Source organism: Branchiostoma floridae, chromosome 5, assembly GCF_000003815.2.
Source record: "Branchiostoma floridae strain S238N-H82 chromosome 5, Bfl_VNyyK, whole genome shotgun sequence".
NCBI lineage: Eukaryota > Metazoa > Chordata > Leptocardii > Amphioxiformes > Branchiostomatidae > Branchiostoma > Branchiostoma floridae.
In genome coordinates, this window is record NC_049983.1 from 22,571,405 (window position 1) to 22,598,524 (window position 27,120).

The following is a 27,120-nucleotide window of genomic DNA, read 5'->3' on the forward strand; positions in this document are numbered from 1 at the left end:
AAGAAAATCTTTTACATGATTGATGACATAGCATTTATTAGGGAGGATATTGACACACTACAGAAAAAATTATTCTATGAGCTGTCTTTGAAATTTGCAGCGAATATAGATTTCCTTTCATGTGTGATGCCCTGAAAAGGGTCTCTGTAAAGCCAGAAATATGATCTGACTTCCTGCCATCGTTTTAGGCAACAGAAACGTGATCTGAATGGGTCCCCTCCAGTCCTTCAGACATGAACATTCTTAACAGATTACGCTTCTCCAACTGGTTATGGGGAGAGACTAATAAACAGGGCTCAAAATACCAACTGCATATACATTTGTGTATATGCAGGTTATTGCAGGTAAAATTGGAGCTGTGCAGGTATTTCTGATTTGTACCTGCACCTCACCTGCACTGGATCATGTACTGGGTTTTATACATGGATTATACATTATGGTTTGTTATTAGCTGCATTGACTGTAACCAGCCTTAAAGTATATTATAAGGAAAAAATTGCAATGGTTCCTGAACAATTTTAGTATGATCCATACTTCCTAAATTCAGAGTGGTGCAGGTAAAATTTGTCTGGTGCAGGTAATTTTCAATGTTACCTGCACCAGTGAAGGTTTGCAGAAAAAAGTATTTCAAGCCCTATCACAGATTACGCTCCTCCAACTGGTTATGACCAGAGACTAATAAACGTGATGGATGTCAACGATATAAAAACCTGTAATCTTGCAGAGGGGTGTGTCTACAGGACATGTCTGATAACATGTGTGATTACTGCATCTCACAGCGATCAGTCTTACGATTTCCTATATGAACTGTACAATTAGCATTGCTGGACTGCGTGCCTCGGTGATGTATTTTTCTTTGATTCAGCAATTTTGCTTTGAATCACCAAACTTCATCCTGGTAAAGACATATATGGACACAGCTGGTGTGAGAAAGTATATTTATTACGTAGTTGGTGCAGATGAATAATTATTGAGTGATGGGTAGGATAAAAAAGTTACTAACATGAAAATGAAAATGCTTTATTGAAGCTCTTTTTATTTTGGGCTAGATAATGTATTTTTACTCAATTCAACAGTTTTGATTTGCTAGAGTTATCATGGCAAAGACACATTTGGAAACAGCTTGTCCTGGAAATAAGGGCTGAAAAAAGTTGTCCCAAATTGTGTGATTCAATTATTGCTAACATTTAGGTGAGCTAAAAGGGAAGTCATCTACAGCATCATTCAGAAAGCGAAATGTAGACTGCCAGTTAAGAGGGTATTTTATTGCCTTAGGATATGTTAGGAATTCCGTAATGAGAGATTTGTTTTCCATTATGTCTGGCCCTTAATGAGATTGCATGCATGCATGTATGTTAGATTAAACATGTCAGGAGTAATAACATGTACAAGCTGTAGACTGATAGTGTAGATCAAATAGCCTGATATGGACTGTTTTGTTGCAACTTACATCAAAGGCAGGGGTTCTTTTGAACAAGCAAGGACGTTATCACATGTGATATAACGTCCTTGGAACAAGCAACAAGGGTAATGCTAGTTCACCTTTATCTGCATGTGGGGTAACCTATATCCATTGTTTTTCAAAACAGTGTATTTAGGCACATCAGGCCAACAGGTGGTAGTTTAAACTGCAATGTACTGAGAATATTGCAATTTGAAAACAACGTCCATCGACATGATATCCCCAAATGCTCTGTTTTTAAAAGCAATGGATATAGGTTACCCAGCGGATAAAGGTGAACTAGCAAAATTACAGTTCCCCTTTTGCTATCTGGCTGCACCCGCTTTCTCAAATTATGGTCCTATATCAATATGATATTACTTGCTATAATCACACAACATACAGTCTGTTTCAAAATAATCTTTTTTCGCTTGCTTGAAAGTATCTAGATCAAATAGGCTGATGCATATTGATTTCGCTGAAACTTAATTATCAAAACTTTAAAGACATTAAGGGTGTGTATTTTTGAAGTAATTTAATTGGTCTGTCCTGGATAGGGAAAAATTGTATGTGACCCGGTTTGCGTTATTAAGTTTTTTAAGGGCACATAAACTTTCATTAAGGGCCCAATTTGGCAATTAGGTACGGTTAAGCAAATTGACCCCAAAGTGTTTTCTGTATGGGTTGTGTAACTGAAATTCAGCTCAGAGATAGGTGAAATTAAACACATCACATTTTCCTTATGAATAATGTTGAATTTGTGGCAGATTATGGTAGTGATAACAAACAAACAAACAAACAAACAAACCAATTGCAAAACCTCTATTTTTACAGAGGTAACTAAAAGCAATTGGGACCATTTTCTTAGATGATAGAAGCTAATTGATGTAGACATCTGTGCTGAATGCTCCTATAAGCCTGTCTGAATTCCTGCCCTTCCCTTAGATCCCCATTGGGAGGTGGGCAATATTTAGACTATTGCTGAGTAGAATCCAGACATTCTCAAGCCTCTGAAACATCAACAAAAGTTAAGAAGTTGTTTGTTGATGAGACGGAGGGAAGATGTCGGGCAAGATCATTTGAGATGAGGGGGCGTGGCTCTGATGATTGTACTAACAGGAAATTGCTTGAATTGGTCCTTGGCCTTTAGACATACTTATATTCATAATCATAGATCTGAAACTATGTATATTGAGATGGGTCACTTTCTGGATAGAAAATGTATGCTGGCACGCACTCATTCAATACATTATCAGATGAGTATACTTTTCCGGAATCATGACTCATTGACATACTTTTTGTCCAGCTATATTTCTGGTAGCAACATTCATGCATCCCCTGACTCTAACCCTCTTGTATAAGTATAACTAATACAGTGAGTCAGTGACACAGTAATATTTTGTAGAGGAACAGGTTGGCTTTTGATGTTTGATGTACCAGAAATTTGTTGGGTGCCGTGGTGCAGTTTCCAACCTTGGCTAGAAAGGTACAACTTCCGACCCTTGCATGTGTACAAATTTCTTATACTAGTTTCAGCCTGGTAAGGTAGTAGAAAAGGTCAACCATATCAACCCCATTGGTCCAGAATCTACAGGGAACTCCTGAGTCAGTGAAGACCACCTTTGTTTGAGCCCTAAGATTGGCAGTGTGCCATGCTGTTGGGAGGAGGATATGTCAACTTGTTAGGTTCTTACTTCCTGTTCTATTACCCTGGAGAGTCCTCACAGTGATGGCTTTCATCAAATTTTAAGGAAGGTTCATTCCTTTAAAAGGCACCCATGTTTGCTCTCAAAGGAAGTGCACCTGCAAATATTTTATTTCTCTTTTCCATGATGAACTCAAAGTGATGAACTTTGCTGGAAGTGCTGAATATTTCAATGGCGAAGTTGCCCACCAACAAATTGCATATTTTTATGAACATTTTGCACTTGATGGTCATTTAGGGAAGGGTGTTTGGTAGCCATGTGTATTGTGTATGCAAGCTGTACTTCTTAATTTTTTGCTTTTCTCCAGGTAAAAGTAATTTTGGTTAGACCTTACAGATGCTGGTGTGTTACGCTGAAGGGCGGTTATACCGGCTATAATATAGATACAGATACAGACAGATGTAATTTGTTTCAAGCAGTGAATACAGTCAGATTCAAGCTTTCCTGCCAGCCCTCTGTTTTTAACTTGGTTATCCTGACTTTTTAAGATTTTGCTTTTAATTGTCTTAGAACCAAAAGAATTCATTTGTGTGGCCTTAGGTGAAGTGAGACCTTGTAACCATGTCTGTCAGGCTGCACTCTGGTTCCCTGCCTGCCCTACATACCCCTGCAGCAATGCCTCAGTTTACTCTCATACTGGAGCAAAAATGTGGGACCTGGAGACACCAACCCAAGATATGGGCAAGGCATGTCACAGGAAGCTGTGAGAAAGCAATAAGTCTCAACCTTAAACCTTCTTATAAGGGTCAGTTCCTGTCTTTTGGACTCAAGACACAGAAAGGTCATTTTGCGTAATGTCTTGTGTCTTGAAAGAAGTTGGATCTAACTTCATAACCAAGGAAAATCAATGGAAATGTATTTACAATGGGAGGTGCAGCGCATATAGAGATAGATGCACCATCAGATAACAAGAAAAATTAAGTTCTTGCACCTAGGTAAGAAGAAAATCAAGGCCATGAACTTCTTTTAGCCAGGAATATTGTCATACCATTGCTTTTTGTCGCAATTTAGAAGGGAAAGAGAATTGAGTAGGTAGACCTAAGATTTGTTATATCAAGGTAATTAACGTTACCTCTGCCAAAAGGTCATGTTTTAGATTTTGCTATGATGGCGTGGTTGTGGTTGTAAACAATATAAATTGAGATGGATGTTGATGGTATTTGGTGGTTAGGTAGCTTTGGGGGAGACTAGTTGAGGTCAAGTTTGATAATGGGCCTCCTGGTGGCATCTTATGGTACTGCAGCAGAACTTGTTTGTATGCTTTCAAATGTTACCTGTATGCAGAAAAAATATTTTGATCCCACCACCTGTGTGAATGGGAAAGGCCAGTGGCAAATTACGGGCAGTCATGATAAGAAACTTGAACTGAGCAGTTTGTGTTGTCTACATTAGCGTGGGAACGCAGTCACAGAATTATGGGCGACCTTGAAAACTTTTGTGGTTCTTGTCTTACAAGTTGATGCATGTTGATAAGGATTGCAGGCAGAGTGTAAAAAAACGTTTGTGCTGATTTTGACAACCCTTTTAGTTTTAGGACTAATAAGATTGGCTTGGGCTATTTTGGACATCTAATTGTAGACTACATGTAGTATGGAAATTTATGTGACACCTGGGACCTTGGAGGATTAAAGTGATTTGTCTCATTTTTTGGTCTATTTTTTTCCTGTCAAGTTTCTTTAGCTAGCCAATGCTTGGCAATATTTTTTGCATTCTTTTTTTTTTTACATGTTTACTTTTTTTGTGCTTTTTTTATGCCTTCAAGGGTCTTCTTATACTTATTCCCTTAAGTCAGTATTGCTCATTTTTGTACTTCAAAGTAAAAAAAAGAGATAAGCTAAGAAAAAGTAGTCATACTCCACCTGAGGTTGGCCTACATTTTACCCTTTAGAATGAACTAACTACATGTAGGTTACAGAAGTACAATTAAACATGTCATTTGTTTACAGCAGGTCCCTCAGTTTGAGCTCAAAAGTTGTTAAAGGCACACTTACATTTTGCAACTGCTCTTTTGTTTGTTTTCCTAAACCCACCAATTGTTCTGGTTACATGCGCATCTCTTCTCATGTAAATACCCGAAAAGGAGTTAATTGTAGCAGTCTGTGTAGCCCAGGGCTATTGTTGTTACCTGTGCAGGGCATGCCCTGTCACCTGCGCGGGGACCCTTTACTTCCGGACAGGTAGCTAAACACTTCCGGACCTTGCGTTCAAGGCGAATGTTGGTGTCTCAGGGAATTTCATGGTGGTGGCACAACCTTCAGTGCACTGCTGGTAAAGGTTTTGATCATTCATGATTGTTTAGATGATGCTAGATACTATAGCTATATAAAGGATAAGGTATTTTAGACGTATTGCTTTTTTGCTTAAAACATGAGGGTACAGTTGACTTCACGCTTGAACACAAAGTCAATGGCACAGGGATTTTTCTGTTGGTGGCATAGCTTTCAGCGCATCATTGATTAAGGTACAAACACTGTAGCCATGATTTTAAACAGATAAGGTATACATTATTCATTATTAGCATATTGTGCATTTTGCCAATAGATGACATTCTCAGAATGAACCAGACGACATAACCAACACAAATGTCAGAAACTCGGGCATTTCTTCAGTTTTGGTGCATTGTTGTTAAACTTGTGTGCATGTTTTTGTATAGGCCTATAGATTCCTGATTGTTTAAACCATAGTGTACATGTAATCATGTTACAAGATTAGTGTATTGTGCTTCATGTTTTTGTTTTCTTTTTGAAAGAGTCAATTGAATTGAAGGCAATTTTCTCATTAAGTTTTCTGTCTCAAGGACACTGTGCTTCTTGCTGTAAACATTTATAAAACTTAGTATGTTTTATGCTTCAAAGATTAATCTTGATGTATATGTGTGAACAGGCAAAATGGCTGATTGCCCTTGGTGTAATCCCAGAGCAGGGCTTCTGTAGATAACAGCATTATTCAAATCATGGCTGGCTTGATCCCACACTTAGTCGCACCCCTATTCAGTATTCTGTACCGAGCCCTCGCATTGTCGCAGGTGTGGCTCGCTGATATTTTCTTTTAATTACACATATCCTGGCCGCTTCTGAGTAAGGTTTTAATTTTGTACAAAGGTCAGAAAGCCAATGTATGTCCTCTCCTCGGACAAACAAAAGAAAGCTTAATGCAGACGAGACTGCTGAACGGAAATGCCACCCTCACTGGAAATGCCACCAACCCTCACTTTCTATTCAGTGATTCACTAAATACAGTTGTCGTACCGGGAGAGACCTGGACATAAAAAATTGCCATGCCGGTCACATTCTAAAGGGCTGGGCAACGCCACGCTACATTGCTATGCTGTTCCTTAGGCTGGCTCATTCTAACACATGCTGATCAATCGTCCAGGATGATCGGTGCGTAAATTGTTCTGAAAGTCGTTCGTTACCTCCAGTTGAAGGGAAGATTTCCAGCTTGTGTGTCTGTCTAGGGGTGAGTGTTGGAGGGTGGGTGAGTTTATATTCTAAAGGGCTGGGCACCCTGTATTGCTATGCTGTTCCTAAGGCTGGCTCGTTCTAACACATGCTGATCAAACGTCCACGATCGGTGCGTAAATTGTTGTGAAAGTCATTACATCCAGTTGTAGGGAAGATTTCCAGCTTTTTTGTTAGTCTGGGTGAGTGTTGGAGGGTGGGTGAGTTTATATTCTAAAGGGCTGGGTACCCTATATTGCTATATATGCTGTTACTAAGGCTGGCTCGTTCTAACATATGCTGATCAAACGTCCAGGACCGGTGCGTAAATTGTTGTGAAAGTCGTTCGTTACATCCAGTTGTAGGGAGGATTTCCAGCTTGTGTGTCTGTCTAGGGGTGAGTGTTGGAGGTTGGGTAATTTTATATTCTAAAGGGCTGGGCACCCTGTATTGCTATGCTGCTCCTAAGGATGGCTTGTTCTAACACATGCTGATCAAACCTGGTGCGTAAATTGTTGTGAAAGTCATTACATCGAGTTGTAGGGAAGATTTCCAGCTTGTGTGTCTGTCTGGGTGTAGTCTCTACAAGACTGACTATGCTGGATACTATAGGGAGAAAAATTTGCTAGGGGAGTTTTGCTACCAGAGGAGTTCATGTTTCTCTGGAGCTGAAACATGAATCTAACTCTAAGTGTGGACTGACTCCTCTGGCCATTTTTTTGCCGAATTCTACAATTCCGGCACCCCTGTAGGAAGGCCTGGTGGAGGCTAGTCTGGGTGAGTGTTAGAGGGTGGGTGAGTTTGACATGTATAGCTGACTGGGTGGTTGGTGTTTCCACAAGGCACCCAGCCCCTTCCCACATGGCCTGACCTTCAGGGGGACCTCAGGACATATTTGGCAGCCGTTCAGCTTGCAAACAACTGCTAAAATGCGTCCTGCAGGAAAGCTTGTATCTCTCGTACAACAGTTACTGTAATTTTCAAGGGGAAGGAGAATGTTAATGCAGAAATATTGTATCGGGTATAATTGAAGGTAAGATATTTTTTTTTACAAAACACAAACCATGGGAGTTGTTAGCCACCTCTGAGCTATTTCTACGATGTATATTGGTTACAACATGTTGATGAATTATTCTAAAACAAGATGTAGGGCACGCCATGCCGTTTACATTACAATATTGCCAGTGCCACAGCATCAGGCTCGGATAATACAATGTATGGTCACACTTTAGCATGTAATTGGCCTACATATTACGGTTGTAATGGAATTAAGACATGCTAGAAGGAGAGTATTTAATTTACAAATTGAGGACCTCAGTGCTTGTATTAGAAAATAGGGATGCACGCCATGCAGTTTACATTACAATATTGCCAGTAACACGGCATCAGGCTCGGATAATATGGTCACACTTTTGCATGTAATTGGCCTACATACATGGTTATAATGAAATTAAGACATGCTAGTAGAAGAGTATTTAATTTACAAATTCAGAACCTCAGTGCTTGTATTACTAATAGAAAATAGGGATGCAATCCATGCTTTGCTTAATATTTCTGTTGCCTTTTCATTCATAATTCATAAACCCTGTAGAATGGTACAGTTACATGTATTTGATGCGTATTGCAATCAATTCTCAGGAACATAAAAGATGCTGGGCAGGGCGCGATTCGTATTTCATTGGGGCAAAGGGGAAAGGTCGTGCTATAATGAGCCATAGAACGGACACCCTGCGTACAAGAGTCTTTTTTGTGGCGCTCTGAACCATGGAGAGAGGTTCAATCTTGAGCAATTGTCAGTGACGTCTGCCTTTGTTGATTAGGGAATGGAACATGGATGGATTGTTATAAGAGAGGCATGGGTATCATTTCAATTTGGGGTCACTGGGTGAGACCTGTGGACTGCTGCTGTGATAATTATGGCCATGCTATAGTCAGAGATGTATTCAATGTGTTTCTTTTTATCTTGATTATTACCTTCGCTATGCAATTTTCCCTCTCCAAAGCCAATGTAGATTATACATAACAATTCAATGTTATAATGCAGCTGCATTTTCATGTGTCTCTTCGATGTGTGTCTTTATGTGAAATATTGGTTTCAGCCTGCATAGAATGTTCGTAGTAATTCAATGTACAATCAGTTAGCCGATTTTCTGTTCCTTTTCTTTATTTGTCACTGATGAATTTTGCCGTCTGTCTTGTAATTTTAGCATAACATTTGAGTCCAAGTGTACATTGCTGTGCTAACCGTCAATGTGTTTTTCTGTTGTATTTCCAGGTGTAATAGCAAACTTCGCATCACCCAGGGATAGCTAGAACCAACAAAAATGGACTGGTCCATTCGGCAGCTACTAGTAGTGGTGATTTTCTGCTTTTGTTCATCAGTTCGCTCCGAAGAATGGAGTTTAACAAACCTTCCACCAGACAGTAAGTACTCGCTTCATTTCTTCAATTCTCGCTATTGTTTCTTGATGTTGCTTTCTAAAAATGCTGGCTGTATCAAAGCTGCATTGCACAGCTAGTTCCTTGATAAATCATAATGCTTCACTTCTGCTCAGCTTAGGATGACATAAGAAGAAGATATTACATATTCGAGAAATCTTCTTCTCAACCAGTGATTCTTATAATTACTTGCTTACATTTCGATGCCATCTTCCTCAGAGACTGGAGTGCTGCTTATCGCTTCTATATTACTAACTTAAAGTTGATTTCTCCAATGTCATATATCCTGCCAACCTGATGAAATTATTTCAGAAGAGAAGATCATGATTTTAGTTCACCAGATGATGATGATGAGAAAAGCAGGAAACCAACGGTTTGCCACAGAGTCAGTTACAGAGTAGAGAATACCTTGCATACAGAAATCTCACCTTGCAATTGTAGTGGTTACAACCTAAGAAATGGGGGTTATAAGTGACTAGACCAGCTGGACAGATCGAAGCTTACATCCAATATGCAAGCGCACATGATCTTTGAAAATCAGACATTGATTCGGATAGTGAGTGTCAATTTGAGTAGACCAACTTGAAGTTTCAAGTCAATAACTTTCCCACTATTCAGGGCCAATGAGACCAGGCCTCTTATGTAACTGCAACAGAAAAAAATGTCAAGAATAAGCTATAAGCACGTTTGAAGAAGAATGGGGCAAAGTTTTGCTTGAGACAAGTCCATTTCCACATATACTGCAAAGCTTAGAGAGGAGACCTGTAAAACTGTAGATAGTGATCATGACTCTATAAACTGTAGATGAAGACCCTAAATTGACCAATTCTTCAGATCAACAAGTGATGAAATTCTGTTGTTCATTTCAGTGAAAGGAGTTGGGGAAATCAGCTGGGAGGATGGTGATCATTTTAGCTTTCATTTTCCTTATTCTTGTTTCCAATTTCAAAAGGCCTGAACGATGCCTGTAGGTCGGATTAACTTAACAGGAGACGAAGCATGTAAAATCGTTGCCAGGGAAAGAGTTTCTGGCTTCTACTGATGTCATGCTGGAAGAATTTGACTCCTTGCCAGAATGGTTCAGACCTGCTGACTGCATCTTGAGTGTGTGGTTGTCTCACTCTGTGCTACAAGCATGTACTGTGCTTGCTGCATTGTTTAACCACCCATGTAGTAGCCATAGTAGAAACATTTATCCTTCCAGTCATTTGTGGTATCTCACTGCACTTGGGGCACAGACCGGTGTGGCACTGCGGGGTTCAAAAGATTACTCAACAAATTGCAGAGATGAAGAATGAATTTTCTTACACTTTGTTTATTTTGTTGTCTTCAAAGTCATACTTTTATGTATTATGCAATATATAAATTATAAAGAATCTGGGAAAATAACACAACAGTGCCGCAGTGAACGAACCCCACAGTGCCGCACCAGTGCCCCAAGTGCAGTGAGATACTTCCTTTAGATGGACTGCAAACTTGTTCTTTTAAAAAATTGAACATTTGTAACATGAAAGGAAAAAGGCAGTGTTGTCCTTACCACCTGTTTTTGAATGTTCAGTTTGATGGTAACAATTTAAAAGATAAGCATGACTGAAATTCCTTTTCCGGATACAAAAACGAATCTAAAAGTATGCTGGACAGAAGTCTTGATCAGTCAGCCAGGACAGAAATATCCAAGGAAAATCAACTCGTCCATCTAAGTTATTTTGAAATGAATTGGAAGGATTAATGAAGAATTTTCATGACATCATGGCATTTTGTTGGTACTGTACATGTACAGTACAAAGTGTGTATACGTTAACCCACCAATGCCATTGCTTTGGCATCTACCCAAGCCTCTCTTTTCAGGATTTCTCCAGAATTCCTTTTCTGATACATGTAGCAGTAGATGTTTCTTAGCTCTTCCATTGTGTTGATCATTGTGTGCTCCTTAAGTTAAAAGAGATGCAGAGCAAAATGTTTTGTGCATGTTTTGATCACAGTTATGTAATGTATGATGTGTTTGTAACCATTTCATCCTTAAGTGCACTTGTATATGCACAGTATAGTGAACATTAGAGGTGGGTACCGGTACAGAAATTTCAGGTCCAGGTCCGGTTCAGGTCCAGAGGATCAGGCACAGGCCTGATTGAATATGTGAAAACTTGCCATGGACGATGGTCCATTTTGCTATAAAGAAATCTGTTGTGCTGAGAATTTGATCCCACTGGCGTTTTGAAAAGATCCTACAATGCTAACTGCCCCTGTCCGATTGACTGCAAACTTGGTAGGAATGACTATAGACTCTACTTTGCTTTGCTCTTGTTATTTTCTTCGACCAGTAAGCCCCAAAACGTGTGAATGCTCCAAAAGGTCCAACATCCGGTCCACCGCATTTTTTCAGGTCCGTTTTTTTCCGGACCAATCCAATAAGAAAAAAAAGTTTTTGTACCAGTACACCGTAACGGTACCCACCCCTAGTGAACATGCTTCTTATGTGGCAATTATAGTATAAGCTGCCACCATTTTCTTGTGTGAAATTACATGACCTTGACTTTCTCATCACAATGTTCTTTTCTCCCTCCCCGGTTCTGTTTCCGCCCCTCCGTTTTGTCCTCCTTTCGTTTTCCGTTACCTTCTCCCCTCCCTCCTTCTCACGCCTTGTCGCGTAACTTGTCGGAACTTCAGTCGGAGTGGATGGTGGGTAGCTTTCGAACAGTCTTTTCTCTTTTTCTCACAAGTTTGCAGCTGTTGTTGTTGTTGTTGTTTGGTACAGTGTTTTTATTTATAAGTTTTTATTGTGGCTTCTGCTCCCAAGCGTGTACATGCTTTGTGTAGCAATGCCACTTGTGCAGTTACAATATATCATGTGATGTACTAGTATTTTGTAAAACTTGTAAACAAGTACACAAGGTATTCCAACACAATTATTAAATGTCTGCTACAAGACTTGCCCGGTATAGGATGATTTTAGAAACTTTCTTTTGCCGGAACTCAGCTAGCCTTTGAGCTATTGGCCTAAAAGAACATTTCTTATCTCGTATTTGGATGTACAAATGTACATTGTATGTTTACTTACAAAAATGATTGTAAGAATGTGAACTTTTTTTGTAATGATTGATTGGAATACCAAGTGGAAGGAAAGGTATAACATTTTAATTTTGTTTAAGGCATGTAGGTTTGATAGTACTCAAAGATTAAGTTCTGTTCTGTTTAGTTTTTGGTAACCTTATAAAGGAAAGGTATGTATCACAATTAATTGTTTTATGCTAAAATTCTCGTTTTGCAAATGAAATTTGAGTTCTTTGATTGCAGGGCTACGGCAAAATGTCACGTCACTTTATTTTGGAGAGGGCAGATTTTTGCTTGGACATTTGAGTCATCTGAGACATTATAAACACCGTATCAGAAAACATGGTACCAAATTTGTATTATATCAGTTTCCTCCTCTCTGGGTGTGAAGGTGTTTCTTTCTGGATCTCCGGCTTTACTCACGAATACTCAAATAAAAAGAAATGATCAATGATTGTTGCAATGAGTTATTCTATCTTCCTTTTCTACCTTTTTGTGGTCTCTATGTCTATCTGGCCAAGGTATTATTGAATTGGAAAAATGTCATTATTTTAGATGTTTACCAGTTTTTTTTACTGTTTTCTCAATCACAAAAATCTTGAAAAAGTAGCACGAAAGAATAAAGCTGAATCACCAAAAATTGGCCCTTTAACTTAAGAAAGTATCAATTTTCTATGACAAAAGAATCAAAGGATAAACGAGAATCCTGACATTCATGGACTTCAAGCTGCATCTCATTTCCTATTATAAAAATTGCGCCTCTCAACATCCAGCAAAGTGCAACTTTCTATGACTTCAGCAATGTACTAATTTTCTTTATTGCTTTGACAGTTCCAATGCCACCAGTCATAACCAAACAGGCGCCCACTCAACACATAGTAGATCCTAGAGAACTCATCGTCATAGACTGTGAAGCAACCGGCAGCCCTGAAATAAGGTAAGGGATAGCTGATGATCGCTGAGTACCTGTGTCTTTGTACTGTCCTTCTTTCTCAAAGATGATTGTGTTCTCATCATCATATTGTGTGTGTGCATGTATGTGTGTGTGTGTGTGTGTGTGTGTGTGTATGTGTGTGTATGTGTGAGTGTGTATATGTGTGTGTATGTGTGAGTGTGTGTGTGTGTGTGTGTGTGTGTGTGTATGTGTGAGTGTGTGTGAGTGAGTGTGTGTGTGTGTGTGTGTGTGTTTGTGTGTATGTGTGTGTGTGTGTGTGTGTGTGTGTGTGTGTGTGTGTGAGGGAGAGAGAGACAGAGAGAGAGATCATGTGGGCTGAAGTGAAAAGCCTGTCGTAATGAACCACTTTGTACAGTAGTGATCTTTCTTCGGTATATGCAGCAAAACAAAGGATTAGTTCTTATGCCCCCTAGCATCTCCAACAGAACTGCATGCCTTTTTTTCTTAATCCAGAGGGCTGAGTTTTAAGCTTTGTTGCTCATTGCCGTGCAGGTATAGTTGGTTGAAGAATGGACGAGAACTAGACGTGGATAGCGACCCAAGCATCTCCTGGTCGGCGGCGCCCAACTCCGGCACCATCACCATCGAACTGGACGGAGACAACCCTGACAAGAGCTACGAGGGAAAGTACCAGTGCAGGGCCGCCAACCACAGGGGAACGGCTGTCACCAATGAGATCGAGGTCATCATCACAGGTATGCATGTACAGCACTCATTTTACGTACTTTCATTATGTGTGTTTATGGTGTCTCAAACTGACTTAGAGCTATAGGCTGCCATCAAGCCTCTGCATCTATGTGCAAGCACACCTAACAGCAGACGATAAACTGGATCATAGTGAGTGTGAGTTTGTGTGTTTCTTTTTCAGTTCTAGGCTGATATAACAGATTGAACTGTATAAAACTTAAGCTTCAGTTGTATTTCACCCATTTATAGGCTGAATAAATGACTTAATAATTGATACCTTTGTGACAACAGAGGACAGAGCGACAGTTTTTTATAGTTGTTAGTTGCATATTTATAGGATGATATCAGGTCTCGGCGACAAGATGTAATGATGATCAGGTCTCCATCTGAAGATGTCTTTCAAGTCTCTCATTCCAGCTTCTCCGCTGTTCGCGTTTGCGGAGGACTGAGAGATCACCGTCCCCGTCGGCACCCAGCACGTCCTGAAGTGCCTCTCTATCCTCGGGGAGGTCTCCATCTTTCGTTTTTCAGTTTCTCTGTCTTAACTTATATCTCAACGCTCTCATTCCAGCTTCTCCTCTGTTCGCGTTTGCGGAAGACCGGGAGATTACCGTCCCCGTCGGCGCCCAGCACGTCCTGAAGTGCCTCTCTATCCTTGGGGAGGCTATTCATAGAATTATAATAGGTCTTTGTCTTATGATGTCTCTCAACATTCTTATTCCAGCGTCTCCGCTGTTCGCGTTTGCGGAAGATCGGGAGATTACCGTCCCCGTCGGCGCCCAGCACGTCCTGAAGTGCCTCTCTATCCTCGGAGAGGCTATCCCGCCGCCCACCATCTACTGGACCAAGGACGGCAGTAACCCCATCGACCTGACCGAGAGGATCTCCATCGATGCCGAGAACAGCCTCATCTTCGCCAACGTGGAGGAGGGAGACGCGGGAGAGTACTCCTGCCGAGCGGAGTACTCCAAACTGGGCACCATCCGGATCGCCAACACGCTAACCTTGATTGTTGACACAGGTCAGTGGGACCCTGTTATAGGTTACTAAAGGTTTGACAAGTCATCAAGATACATGCAAACATTACATGATACAAAATAAGCGACAGTTAGTACTGGATAAGTGCTCTTTCGTTCATAGTCCCTAGTGGCGCATGCAGGGCACAATATATAAAATACTGTCTCTGAGACTGACTGTGTTTTCAGTGTATCTGTATCATTCATAGGGATCTTTAGGATTATATTTCAGTGGATGACAAAGTTCTTTGTACACAGCCAAGTCTGACCTTTCGATCACCGTCTATCACCTTCCTGGAGGCAATAGTGACAGGTTCTATCATGCACTGCAGCTACATGTATGTGTTGCTGCTAACAGATGCGGTCCAAAATATTAAGTGTCTACACATATACATAGAATAACTTGGTTGTGTACAAACAACTTTCTTTTCCATTGACTAACCACCATGCTGACACTGTTCAACATTCATGTTTCATGTTTTGCAACTTGACGAGTTCTTTTTTTTGTATTCCAGCATCACCACGGGGAGCCCGCGCACCATCCTTTCTGAAGCGTGACATCAACCTTCCGCCCGTGAACAGGGGGGAGGATCTGACATTGAGATGCATCACAGAGGGCCTGTGAGTACTGTTTCCATTCTACAGATGTTTCATTTTATTGTGTGTATCATACATGTACAAGAAATAGCACCAGTGACCATGCCAGCATCTGGACAAGTTAGGACGTGGTCACTTAGGTCGTGCGATCGTCGTACAATCGCTAACTTCAGCTATTTTGGAAGACAATAATTTACATCTCCTGCAAAGCTCAACTGTCTTGGCACACAAAATGCTGTTTTGGATCCATGTCGGTGGTTGGTTATGTCACAGCCTCCTTGAAAGTCCTATGGCATCAAAATTGTATGATGATGGCACAACCTAAGGGTACTTGGCCAAAAGCACAAGCTTTCAAATTAGCAAAGCCACATTGCACTATTACTAGCTACTTAAAAAGGCATTACTATATGTAACCCAAGAGCTACATGTACGTAAAAAGAGATGGTCACTGCAGCTGCCCTATATGACAAACGGTTTGTCCTTTCCAACAGGCCAAGTGACTTTCAGGAGGTATAAATGGCAGTGGAAGGAAAGAGATGATTTGTGCCTTCTAACACCATGCCCTAGACACAGTGGCCACTGTCCCTACAGCCTCAAAAAGGCTATGTGACTACCTTTATATTAGCTTTCACCTATAACAATAAGTTACCTTTAACATACATGTATCCCTTCCATCAGGCCAACACCCGAGGTTAGATGGAGAAGAACATCCGGAGGAAGCCTGCCCTCCGCCCGCGCCAGGGTGGTGGGAACCTCACTCATCATCGAGGAGGTGGTGGAGAGGGATGCGGGGAGCTACGAGTGCACGGCCTCCAACTCTCTGGGCAAGGACACGTACGAAGTCATGGTGACTGTCAATGGTGAGTGGTTTTTCGTTGAAGAGGCTCATCAGTCACGTATGAATAGAGTTACTACAATATTCTTTAAACAGAGATGGTTTTCGAAAGGCATAGAGAAATACCTGCAAATTTTGGATGTCTTGCAGCACATCTTGTTCACAGATTGACCTAGTCTCGTGAGAAAGCACAAGACTATTGACCTAGTCTTGTGAGAGAACACGAGACTACTTGTAGGTCCAAACTTACAAGTCTTTGACTTTGAGTTTTTCTTGGGATAGAATACACCAGACAACAGAAAAATCTGACTTTTTCTTCTGTTTAGAAAGAAAACATGAAAATCTGACTTTATTTCTTGTGTTTAGCCGCACCATACTGGAAGACTGAGCCAGAAGGCCAGATGCTTGCTCCTGGAGACGATGCCACCATCCTGTGCGAGGCAGCTGGAACACCCACCCCGGAGGTTAGCTGGAAGCGCAACGGAGAACCTCTTGGAGGTAAGACCGTCTGTCCTTTTCCTGTTGCCATGGTTACTCCTGCATCCTGTTGCCATGGTTACCAGTGCATCATGTTTCCATGGTTACCGGGTCTACCCGAGCATGGAATGGTGTGATACCTCGGATGCAGGAAAATGCCCTTCCAAATGGTGTACCAGATGCTGTAACTGTACAGTCGCTAAACTTTTATCTTCGGGTGATGCTCTTCATCTTCAAAGTCTTAGTAGTTAAAGAATCTACATGAGTACATGATATTATTTATAGCTCTCTGACCTCCTCTCTTTTTGGACCCCATGAAAAGAGGCAGACTCCAGATTTGTCCAGACTAGAAAAGGCACAAACAAACAAACAAACATGTATGAAAATTGACCACATGATTATAATTGCCACAGCTAGCATCTCTCCAACTATTGCATATTAAAATGTGTATTTCTGATTCTGACATATCATAGTCAGATCACCTGTTGGATAAAGGTTAAAGACTGTAACAGTTACATCTTGCATGATGTGAGCCACATTGTTGCATGCTGCACCCTGACGAACAGCTCAAGCTTTGTCTTCTGAGCTGCCAGCATGCTGTCAATGCTGTGACAAACTGGTAATAAACATCAGCATTGTTAAGTCACAGTTAAAGATGTTTGTGTTTGTAAAAGCACCAGTTTTGATAGTCGGAATTAAGAGATTTGGAATGAAGCTCACCAGCCAGTCTAGTTGCTCACTGTGCACGTTACAAGACATTGCATTCTTTGCTCATATTATATAATTGCTAAAATGCTGTTGTTGTTTCTAGCAGCATAGTTACAGCTAAGATGCATCGTGGACAAACTTGCAGCTTCGCCAAGGACAATAGACAGATTTTCCTTTGCTTGGCTGTGAACTAGCTAGAAGCACTCTTAGTGAATACATTGTTGCACCTATTGGCAAAATGTGTATTGTAGTGTGATGATGTATAGTATTAGTACATACCGGTAGTAATATGTTGTACCGTGACTTATGACTGCATATTGTGTATGTGTAGTTGTTAGAAGAAGAGATTGTTACATAAACATTCATTGTAACTACAAAGATTGATTTGTGAAGCAAAGTTGTTAAAATCTAGAACTGTCAGCTTTACAATGGTGTTGAACCCGTTGGCAAAGCCCTCAGTTTTAGGTTCAAAGTTGCAGAATTTACATGCCTTTTTTCAGTACTGTGCTATAAATATTTCTCCCCCGACCAGATGCTTCATTCTCACAGCCTTACATCATAACTCATTCATCGTACTAACAATTGTTTCAATCTATCACTTTCCATATGAGAAATGAGTACTAGTGTTAGACAGTGAATAGTGTATCCTTCAGAAAAAAAATGAGTTATACACGATTCTGTCGATGATAGCGTAATGTTATGTAGAAAGCTGTAACTAGTCAAGTTATGATACTAGGAATAAGAGAATGACAGAGACATCAATATTTGCTCTCTCCATCTTCTTAGTACTGGTGTAGTTGAAGGTTTTTCTGAAGCTGGTGTAAAAGTGGTTTGAAATGGGTGTGTAGAAAGTTCTGTAGTCTTCGGTGGTATGAAGATTCGCCACAAACAGTGCTGAAAGCGCTTTCATGACAACGTATATGACTGCATTGAAGTGCTTTCAGGGCAGTTTGTGGCAGTGATACTTCTAGATCACAACCCTTTCAAAGCACTTTGATAGTAGCACAGTTTTGGAACACTAAGAACCTACTAAAGTCATACAATTTAGGCAGTTCTTCTCTTGTGACTGAACAAGACTACTTCAAAGATTTTGTTGATGCTGGAAAATCTGAATTTCTATGATGACTTTGCGTTCAAGAGATATTGATACACGTAGTATGGAAGTCAAAATCGTACTTGCTGTTGAAAAGCAAAATTGTAGGAAGTTCTCCTCCCACTGGATACGTTTGTGATGTTTTGATGCCGTTTGTGTCGATCATATAGCTAAACACGGATTGATCCGCGATCATCACTTTGAGGAAAAACTCCAAGGTGGGCGTGCTTGGAATGTGGCCGTGTCTTTCCTGCATGAGGTCTTGATTTCTGTGAACCGTGCCTTCCAACGATTTCCACCTCATTTCTATGATTCTTTTCCATCGGCAAGCAAATTCGATCCGATCCGTAAAAAAAAAAAAGAAGCTGATCGTGCAAACATGTCTGTCTCCTCTGTGTCTCACCTCAGATCAGTTCAAGCTTCATTTTCAAAATCACTTGTCTCACGTTAACCGCTGTATTCTCTCACGTTTGTGGCAAACTTCACCCTATCTGTGGCGTCCTGTCTTTTTTCGTTTTCACGAGCTGCTCGAACGCTTGCAAGGTCGACCACGTAATCCGTCACCTTTGGTCTGTTTCCATTGGCGACCATTTTCTGTCAAGTTGACCTCTCCATGAAGAACTATAAATTTTTTTTTTAGATTGTTCACTGCCTCTGTCTGCTTCATCGCTAATTTCTGTCCTCTCGCCAGGCAGCGTTTGCTCTGGCTTCCCCCAACGACGTAAACTAAAAACGAACCTTTCTCCTCTTGCTACTTTCAGATCAGGCAAACCGTCGCGTTTCCGGCACAACACTGTCCCTGCAAGAACTTGTTAAGGACAATAGCGCCGTGTACCAGTGCATCGCGCGCAACAACCTAGGCACGAGGATCACTAACGCCTACATCAACGTCGTTGGTAAGAGTCTTTCTTAGATTTTGGGGTCATCAAATAGAAACCACTGCTTCACTGTTAGTGAATAAAGCTGGTCTCAATCATGATGTTTCTAGAGACGACACTGTTCCAGGCCTATTTATGTAACCTAAGCCTTTGTTTTCACATATGAAATGTTAAGGTTCTTTCCTTCCAATCAGCAACCCTCATTTTAATGATTGAATGGCATATAGAGTGTCTTCTTTGAATGTGTTTTTAGCCTGATTTGGCCATTAGTAAGCTCTTGAGATAGAGACGCTTTAAGCCCTTGACAGTGAGAGATTGTAACGTTATAGCAGGCTATTCTTGTGTCCAAGTGGGGACAAGAAATTTTGACCTACCCTTGTAGATTTTTCACCTATCCCTACTTCCCACTGCAGAGCTGCCGCCCATCATGCTGACAGCAGCCAACAAAAAGTACGCCTACGTCCAGGACCAGGACGCTCAGCTCGACTGCCTGTCATTCGGCTCCCCCAAGCCTGAGATCACGTGGTATGTACATGTAGAATTTCACCAATTTATTACGGGTTTGCAAAAAGCTAAACCTATTAAGCATTCATTCACACCAATGGGTGCCGCCATCTTGATACAAATGTATTATATCTGTGTATATGCCTGTCATTCGGCTCCCCCAAGCCTGAGATCACGTGGTATGTACATGTAGAATTTCACTAAAAGCAACTTTCAGAAAAGGCGCTTTCTGTACAGGATGTCACAGTTGTGGAACAGCACAGGCGACAATTAGCAAAATATTGTACTGTAATTATTGATTATGAGGACTTAGGTTACTTCTGCTATTTAATGTCACTTTATATGTCTCTGTATGTTTTTAAATTGTAGTGTGAATACTGGTATCAATGTACTGTGTAAAGATGAACGTGGAGACCACCGGAAGAATAGCCTCGTATGAGGCTTATTGTGGATCTAAATAAACTCACACACTCACTCACTCACTAATTTATTACAGGTTTGCAAAAAGCTAAACCTTTTTACATCAATGGGTGCCGCCATCTTGATACAAATGTATTATGACACCTTCTGGAAGCCCACGTGTTTCTGTTCTAGATATACGAGTGACTGCAATGATGTCACAGTGACGCAGTGGCAAGCAAAAAGCAGGCGTTTGGCAAAATATCGATTTACATATTAATCATTAATTTGATCTGCTAATTTTCATGTTTGCTGATGTCTTGGTAGGCACCAGTTTTCCAATCTCTCGGATGTAAACAACAACACTGATGGCTCTGATAGGTGAGATTGTCCCATGCTGCAGTACCAACATGCATTGCTAGCCGGTGCTTCAGCATTGCTAAATTGCAGATTTTAAATAAAAGCAAAAGTCCCTGACATAGATAGAACTCAATGACAGCATAGAATGTTCTGAAAAAAGTCAAACTGTAATTTCCAAAAAGAAATTGGACTTACCCAAATTTTGACTGGTCAACTCAAGTCTTTGTGAAGGAATGGACAAACCAATCATTATGCTTCTGTGATGTCATTTATCATGTAGCACACGTGACTCGTTGAGGGCAGAAGTTGCAGAAAGTCTATGGCCTCATCCTCTGTTTGGAAATGGTTGTAAAGCTTTGGTTGTAATGGCTTCTTTGATTACTCTGGCAAAAAACGTCTGTTTCTGTTTCTTGGATTCTTACTTTATCCAATGTGGCTGGGTTTGACGACTGATGACCAGGTTCCTTGAGCACAAACTCCCAAGTTCATCATCCTCAGAATTTCTCAACGCATACATACATTGTACATGCGAAGCTGGTGTGTTGCGCCGAAGGGCGGTTATACTGGCTATATAGATATAGATGACGAATATAATCAGCTGCTGCCGTGCTGCATGCCTGCGAAGATGGTGTGTTGCGCCGAAGGGCGGTTATACTGGCTATATAGATACAGATACAGATGTCACATGGACACTTGACACACAGTAGATAACTAGATAAACACTTTACACTCGTACAGGTACAAGGAGGAGCTGCTTGCGGGAGATCGTTACCAGGTCCTGAGTAACGGCACCCTGGTCATCACCACCGTCAGCACCGAGGACGACGGGAAGTACAAGTGCATGGCCATCAACAAGTTCGGCGAGGAGCCACTGCAGGCTGAGCTGTCTGTCAAGAGTGAGTTCTTTGATTATGTGAAATCAGCATCAGGCTTTTAGCTAGGATTGAATCATGGGGGGCCAAATTTCTTAGTGAGTCGCAGTAAGTGATATAGGCGGGGCTATTGTAGGGGGTCAGGGGGCATTCATCTTACATGGTGCAGAGTTTTCAAGAATTTTAAGTTAAAATAGTGAATTCTAAGGTATCTTGAGGGGCAAAATTACTATCAGAAAGGTCACAGTAGAAATGACCTAGTGGTATCCCTGGTCAATCAGGATTTCATACTTTTCAGAGGATCTGCTCCCCAGTGTAAGGGCGTCTGTTGCTTCAAGAAAAATGTTTATGACACCTGGATGCATGCCTGGCTAAAAGCCTGCATACTAACAGTAATTTGATATTTCCCTTTGTGGTACAGGAAAGACCACCATCGCCACGCCACCCATCGCTCTCGAGGTCAGGGCCGGAAACGAGGCGCAGTTCGTCTGCGCGGTCGACAAGGACCCCGACCTCGAGCTCACCATCACCTGGCTGAAGAACGGCATTCCCATCATGCCCGGCAGCCGCATCATGCAGCCGGTCCTGGGAACCCTCCTCATCAAGGACACCATCAACTCTGACTCGGCTATCTACACTTGTCTGGCCAGAACTACTCGTGATGAGGCATCTGCACAGGCTGCCCTCTCTGTTATAGGTAAGAGGTTTACATAAAGGGAAAATAAAGAAAGATCGCATCAAGATTAAGAACACCATAAGCTTGGACTTGGCTGTGTGTACGCATGTCAGGCCAAAACTACATGTACTTGTGACAAGGCCTCACACAAGGTGACACAGGCTGCCCTCTCTGTTGTAGGTACATGTAATACATAAAGAGAAATAGAGATCTATTATTCAGGGCTCGAATTAACCACTTGCGCACCCCCTCCGCGCAAGTAGTTTTCTCTGTGTGCAAGTTGTTCAGAAAGTCAGGTTGCTCACGGAGCAACTTGATTTTTTGGGTAAACAAAACGATCCTTAAGTTACAGGCCCTTTACTAAAAAGATATCAGAAAATGTACACCCTGTTTTGGGAATAAATGCCTTTGGTAAGCCTTAATTTTCCGCTGGAAACTTCGCTCAAAGTTCAAAATTTGCGGATTTCGGCCGCTATAGAGCCGCCATTTTAAACTTGTATACCTTCAAGTCTCGCGCAAAATCTCGCACTAACTCACATCTCGTGAATCGCGAGAATCATACCCCATTGGCCATTTCGGCGTGACGTAGCGCGCCTGGGCGCTGCTATTGGTGGAATATCTGATGACCCAATGCTGTGTTCACAGGAAAAATCACCCAGCAAGGCATGAAACTTTGACAATGTAAATACGAAAACTCATCGACTACCTAACGTCCTTGCCGATAAGTACATGTATAGGCTTATTTTGAAGGGTTTTTTTTTGCTTGTTTGGGACAATACTGTCTATGGAATGCGGGAAAAACAACAGCTAGTGTGACGATGACTATACTGGGGAGGGGCGCACGGTCGGCACTATTCAACGGAGGTCACGATTTTTTCACGGTTCTTTGAGATATTATTTTTGTTGCAGTCTTTATTTTCAAAAGATCGATAAATGGATGTTGTTTATTGAGAAAAGTGCGCTAATTTGCCCTGCATCTTTTTTTGTGTGCTATATTTCTTCAACTGAAATCAACTGTTTTTACAGATAATGATAAGTAGCTAATTTGGAGAAAGTAACAACTTAGAAGTGGCGCAACCTGAAATGCTGATGGCGCAAGTTGGTTTTTGACTCAGGTTGCCGCCTGCGCAACATGGCTAAAAAAAGTATTTCGAGGCCTGATTGTTGTCATTATGTTGTATTCGGACTAGGTGTTCTTCAAGCTAACTAATTTATATGTAGTCATACTTCAATTTCTTATCTGTTTTCAAATTTAAATTAGATTTCAAATATTCATAGACTTGAAGAGTATCTTCTACTTGGTAAACTTTCCCAGCCAGGCCACCTGAGATGTGATCTGCACAGCTATGTCTTGAGCATACTGTAGAAATTGTAGTCCATAGTTTACATTATCCGGATTTATACTGGTAGGGCCTGGTCATTATAGTTTTACTGAACAGGATCTTTTAAGTAATACTGTGTCATTGTTACAGATGTTCCGGAGCCTCCAATGAACCTTCAGCTGTCCAACCAGGCCGACTCGTCCGTCACTCTGAGCTGGAACGTGGGCAGCGACAACAACTCACCCATCGAGGGCTACACCATCCAGTATGAAGAGAACAGGATGATGCCAGGTCTGGTCATTGTTGTCTGTATACTGTAGGTCCTGTCATCAGTATGAGATTGAATGAGTTCGATTTTGTGATGCTGGTTACGTACATGTATGCATGTGTTTGCGTAGGGGCACCTAGTTTATTCATTTACTTAATTTTAATTATACACATTTAGTCTTGGTGCCATCTTACGTTTCCATGGCTTATATACTTGCATTTAAGGTAGTTGGGGGTGGGGTGGGAGAGTTCGCAGTAGCGCCATATACTGTAAATGCAGAAATGTTCGCGGTGGATTAATGTTCGCGTTTTTCGCGGTGACCACTTCACCGCGAACTTAAAACCACCGCGAACATTTTTCTATCATAGTTTTAGACTGCAGTCTATGGTGTTACCGCAAAATTAAATCCACCGCGAAAAGCCCCTTTTCCCGCTACCGCGAAATTAAATCCCCGCGAACTTAAATGCATTTACAGTACTGTAGCCTCATACTGTAATGGAAAAATGTTCATGTTGGTTTTGAGTTCACTGTGAAGTGGTCACAGTGAAAACCGCAAACATAAAACCATCACAGACATGTCTGCATTTACAGTATTCATTAATAAGCTTAAACTTTTGAACGCCTGTGAGAGAATCATTAGATGATTTGTTGAAAGTTGACCCTGAATGACCTTAGTTTGTTTCTGTATTTCAGGAGAGTGGCAGGAAATGAAGGTCATTGATGGCAAGGACATATTGACTGCCGACCTTGACCTGAACCCGTGGCTGACCTACCAGTTCAGGGTCACTGCTAGGAACAAGGTCGGGGAGAGCGAACCCAGCGACGCCACAGAAGGGTATACCACTCCTGCTGCAGGTAAGAGATAGAGTTGTTATTTGATAAGTTTAGTCAACTTATGGAGGCAATGCATGACAAAATGTACAATCCCACCCTCAACACGTAAGGAGGCCTACATAATGAACTGTCCAGCATTTGGGACCTGGCGCTTCCACCCCTGCAAGACAACTTAACCTCTTGTACTCAAACAACAGGAGCCAATTGACTCATTTGCTCACCTTGTCTTGACTTTGTGTTACTTTTCCTATTGGACTATCTAAAATTTGTTTTCATCTCCTCCATAATTCAAAGCTGCTCTTTAACAGACCTGCTTTGTGTCACTGTCAAAAGGTACCGGCTACTACCTGAAACGTCTGACCATTTCCAAAATCATTTCCAGCTGCTTGAGTAATTGCTATCTGGTTTAGTTAGAAAGTGTCCTGCATATGCTAACTTAAAGGTTTTGTTCTTATATATATATATGTAAATATAACTTAGTATTCTGTGTACAATGCGGCATTGCCCAACTCTGGTGTATACTAAATCTTACCAATAATAGATTTTGTTTACACTATTCTAATTTTCCTTTTCCTCTATCCTCCAGCTCCAAGTTCTGTCCCAGGTGGCATCAAGGGGGAGGGCACCGAGCCCACCAACATGGTCATCAGCTGGGAGGTAAGAATTGCTTGAACAGGAGGTTAAATGGAGGTCGGGTTTGAGGAGAGACAGGTTTAAGAACCCACCGCACTTATCAAAAAGAGTAGGGGTCCTTCCTGGTGTGAGTGGTCAAAACCTGTAGTCCTATGCCGACATGTTTCTTGAGCCCACACCAATTTGACTTGTTGGTTTTCTGATTTAGAAAGGACAGGTTCAGATGGTATTTTGAAATGTTCTTGGGATGTTTGTGTTCCTTCCAGCCTCTGCCAGGCCTTCAGCAGAATGGCCCCGGCCTGAAGTACGAGGTTCGCTACCGCCAACAGCCGGAGGCGAGGAAGCGGCGCCAAGCAGACTCCGACTGGACCACGGAAACCGTGAACGACCCCAACGGGAACGAGTTCATCGTGGAGGACACGCCAACGTACACCGCGTACGAGATCACGGTGCAGGCCAAGAACGATTTCGGCGATGGCCCGTTGTCGGATGTCGTCGTTGGTTACTCGGGAGAGGACTGTAAGTGGTTTTGTGGACCATTAAAGTAGCTGTATGTGAATGTGAATGAAACATAACAGTTTGATAGAATATGCATGTGCCTAGACGTAGAATGTATATCAGAAGTATAGCATTTATATATCATATGTATATCATATCTGCAATCATAGCATGTTTTGAAAATAAGTCTTCTGTGTTTTGAGTCCTTAAGACAGTCAGGTTTCTCTATAGCATCCACACAAGTGTAACCTTTTCAGGATGTGTTTAAATACCAGCATAATGTAGACTAAAGCCCATCAAGTCCTTGTAGACAGGTGGCCACTATTGGCGCAGGAATCTTAATGCTTCAGTAGTCAGCAGAAAAAAATGATTTAAAGAAAGAAAAAGAACAAAAAATGGACAGTGCCCCTGACATCTCTTTGTTTCTGCCCTACACAGTCCCTGCAGCTGCAGTAGAGAATACTGCAGTCAGGGACGTCCAGCCGAGGAGCGTGAGGCTTGACTGGGACCCCGTTGATGAGGAGTCTGTCAACGGTGACCTGAAGGGATACAAGGTTTGTTTGTTTTAATTGGATCACCATTTTGTGTTAACATTTAGTATTGTTCCACTCTTCTTCCTGGGAACGGGTTTTCTGCGCGTGGAGAATATGCGCGTGCGCGTGAAAAATTTGCGCGTGAAAAATAAAGTTCCTGAAATATGTCAGAAAATGTGCAGCAAGGAATTCTAAGGCAGAAAAATTTGAACCTATGATATAATTTCCCATCTGTTACCTGAATTTTGGGTTTGAAAAAACCCTAATTTTTAGATCCCTTGGGAATAGGTTAATTTGCATATTTTGAACATTTCAAAATCACCTAAATTTGACAGAAATACATGGAAAAATTACTCATATGAGGTTTTATATTGTAAAATGTAACAATTTGAGGCTTTTCTCCATTTTAGAAGCTTCATTTTCTCTTTTTTGAAGAAGATTGTTTCACGCGCAAATTTCAAACTTTTTTTGCGCGTGAAAACTTAACATTTAAAAATCACTTTAAAATCACTCAGATCGAGATTTTGTACTCAGTAATGCAACAACATGATACTTAATTCCATTTTGTGCCATCTTGTTTGAGCTTTTAAGTATAAAACTGCAGAAACTTTTTTTAATCCCTTGGGAATCAGCTAATTTGCATATTGTCACGCGCAAATTTTTCACGCGCAACTTTTCACGCGCAACTTTTTCACGCGCACAAAACCCCATCCCTTCTTCCTGGAGTCTGTAACAATACATGTACAATAAAATGTCAAAAACAAAACCTGGACAATTTATAAACAGAAAATATAACAGAAATAACTGAGTACGTTTATGAAGGTTAGACATCCAGGTAAGCAATATTCAAATACAATTCAATCTCTACAACTGGATAAAAAAACGGATATTTACTTCC

At 41.2% G+C, this 27,120-nt stretch overlaps 1 protein-coding gene across 12 annotated transcripts in view; it reads left to right on the top strand.

Annotated features, from left to right (window-relative positions):
- LOC118415273 (neuronal cell adhesion molecule-like) overlaps positions 1-27,120 on the top strand; it is a 101,532-nt gene that overhangs the window by 59,156 nt on the left and 15,256 nt on the right. For 7 of the 12 annotated variants that reach the window (XM_035819731.1, XM_035819736.1, XM_035819737.1 and 4 more), the window contains 20 exons: positions 8,863-9,011; positions 9,896-9,928; positions 11,694-11,705; positions 12,909-13,014; positions 13,525-13,727; positions 14,444-14,740; positions 15,251-15,356; positions 16,011-16,192; positions 16,534-16,665; positions 18,616-18,663; positions 19,207-19,341; positions 19,737-19,848; positions 20,554-20,607; positions 21,325-21,482; positions 21,880-22,155; positions 23,607-23,747; positions 24,418-24,579; positions 25,145-25,215; positions 25,458-25,710; positions 26,128-26,243. In XM_035819731.1, the coding sequence (XP_035675624.1) occupies positions 8,912-9,011; positions 9,896-9,928; positions 11,694-11,705; positions 12,909-13,014; positions 13,525-13,727; positions 14,444-14,740; positions 15,251-15,356; positions 16,011-16,192; positions 16,534-16,665; positions 18,616-18,663; positions 19,207-19,341; positions 19,737-19,848; positions 20,554-20,607; positions 21,325-21,482; positions 21,880-22,155; positions 23,607-23,747; positions 24,418-24,579; positions 25,145-25,215; positions 25,458-25,710; positions 26,128-26,243 (2,697 nt within the window). In that variant the 5' untranslated portion in view covers positions 8,863-8,911. Of the gene's footprint in view, positions 1-5,399; positions 5,422-8,862; positions 9,012-9,895; positions 9,929-11,693; positions 11,706-12,908; positions 13,015-13,524; positions 13,728-14,443; positions 14,741-15,250; positions 15,357-16,010; positions 16,193-16,533; positions 16,666-18,615; positions 18,664-19,206; positions 19,342-19,736; positions 19,849-20,553; positions 20,608-21,324; positions 21,483-21,879; positions 22,156-23,606; positions 23,748-24,417; positions 24,580-25,144; positions 25,216-25,457; positions 25,711-26,127; positions 26,244-27,120 lie in introns of those variants that run through there. The other 5 variants (XM_035819735.1, XM_035819741.1, XM_035819740.1 and 2 more) reach the window with 5 other exon arrangements.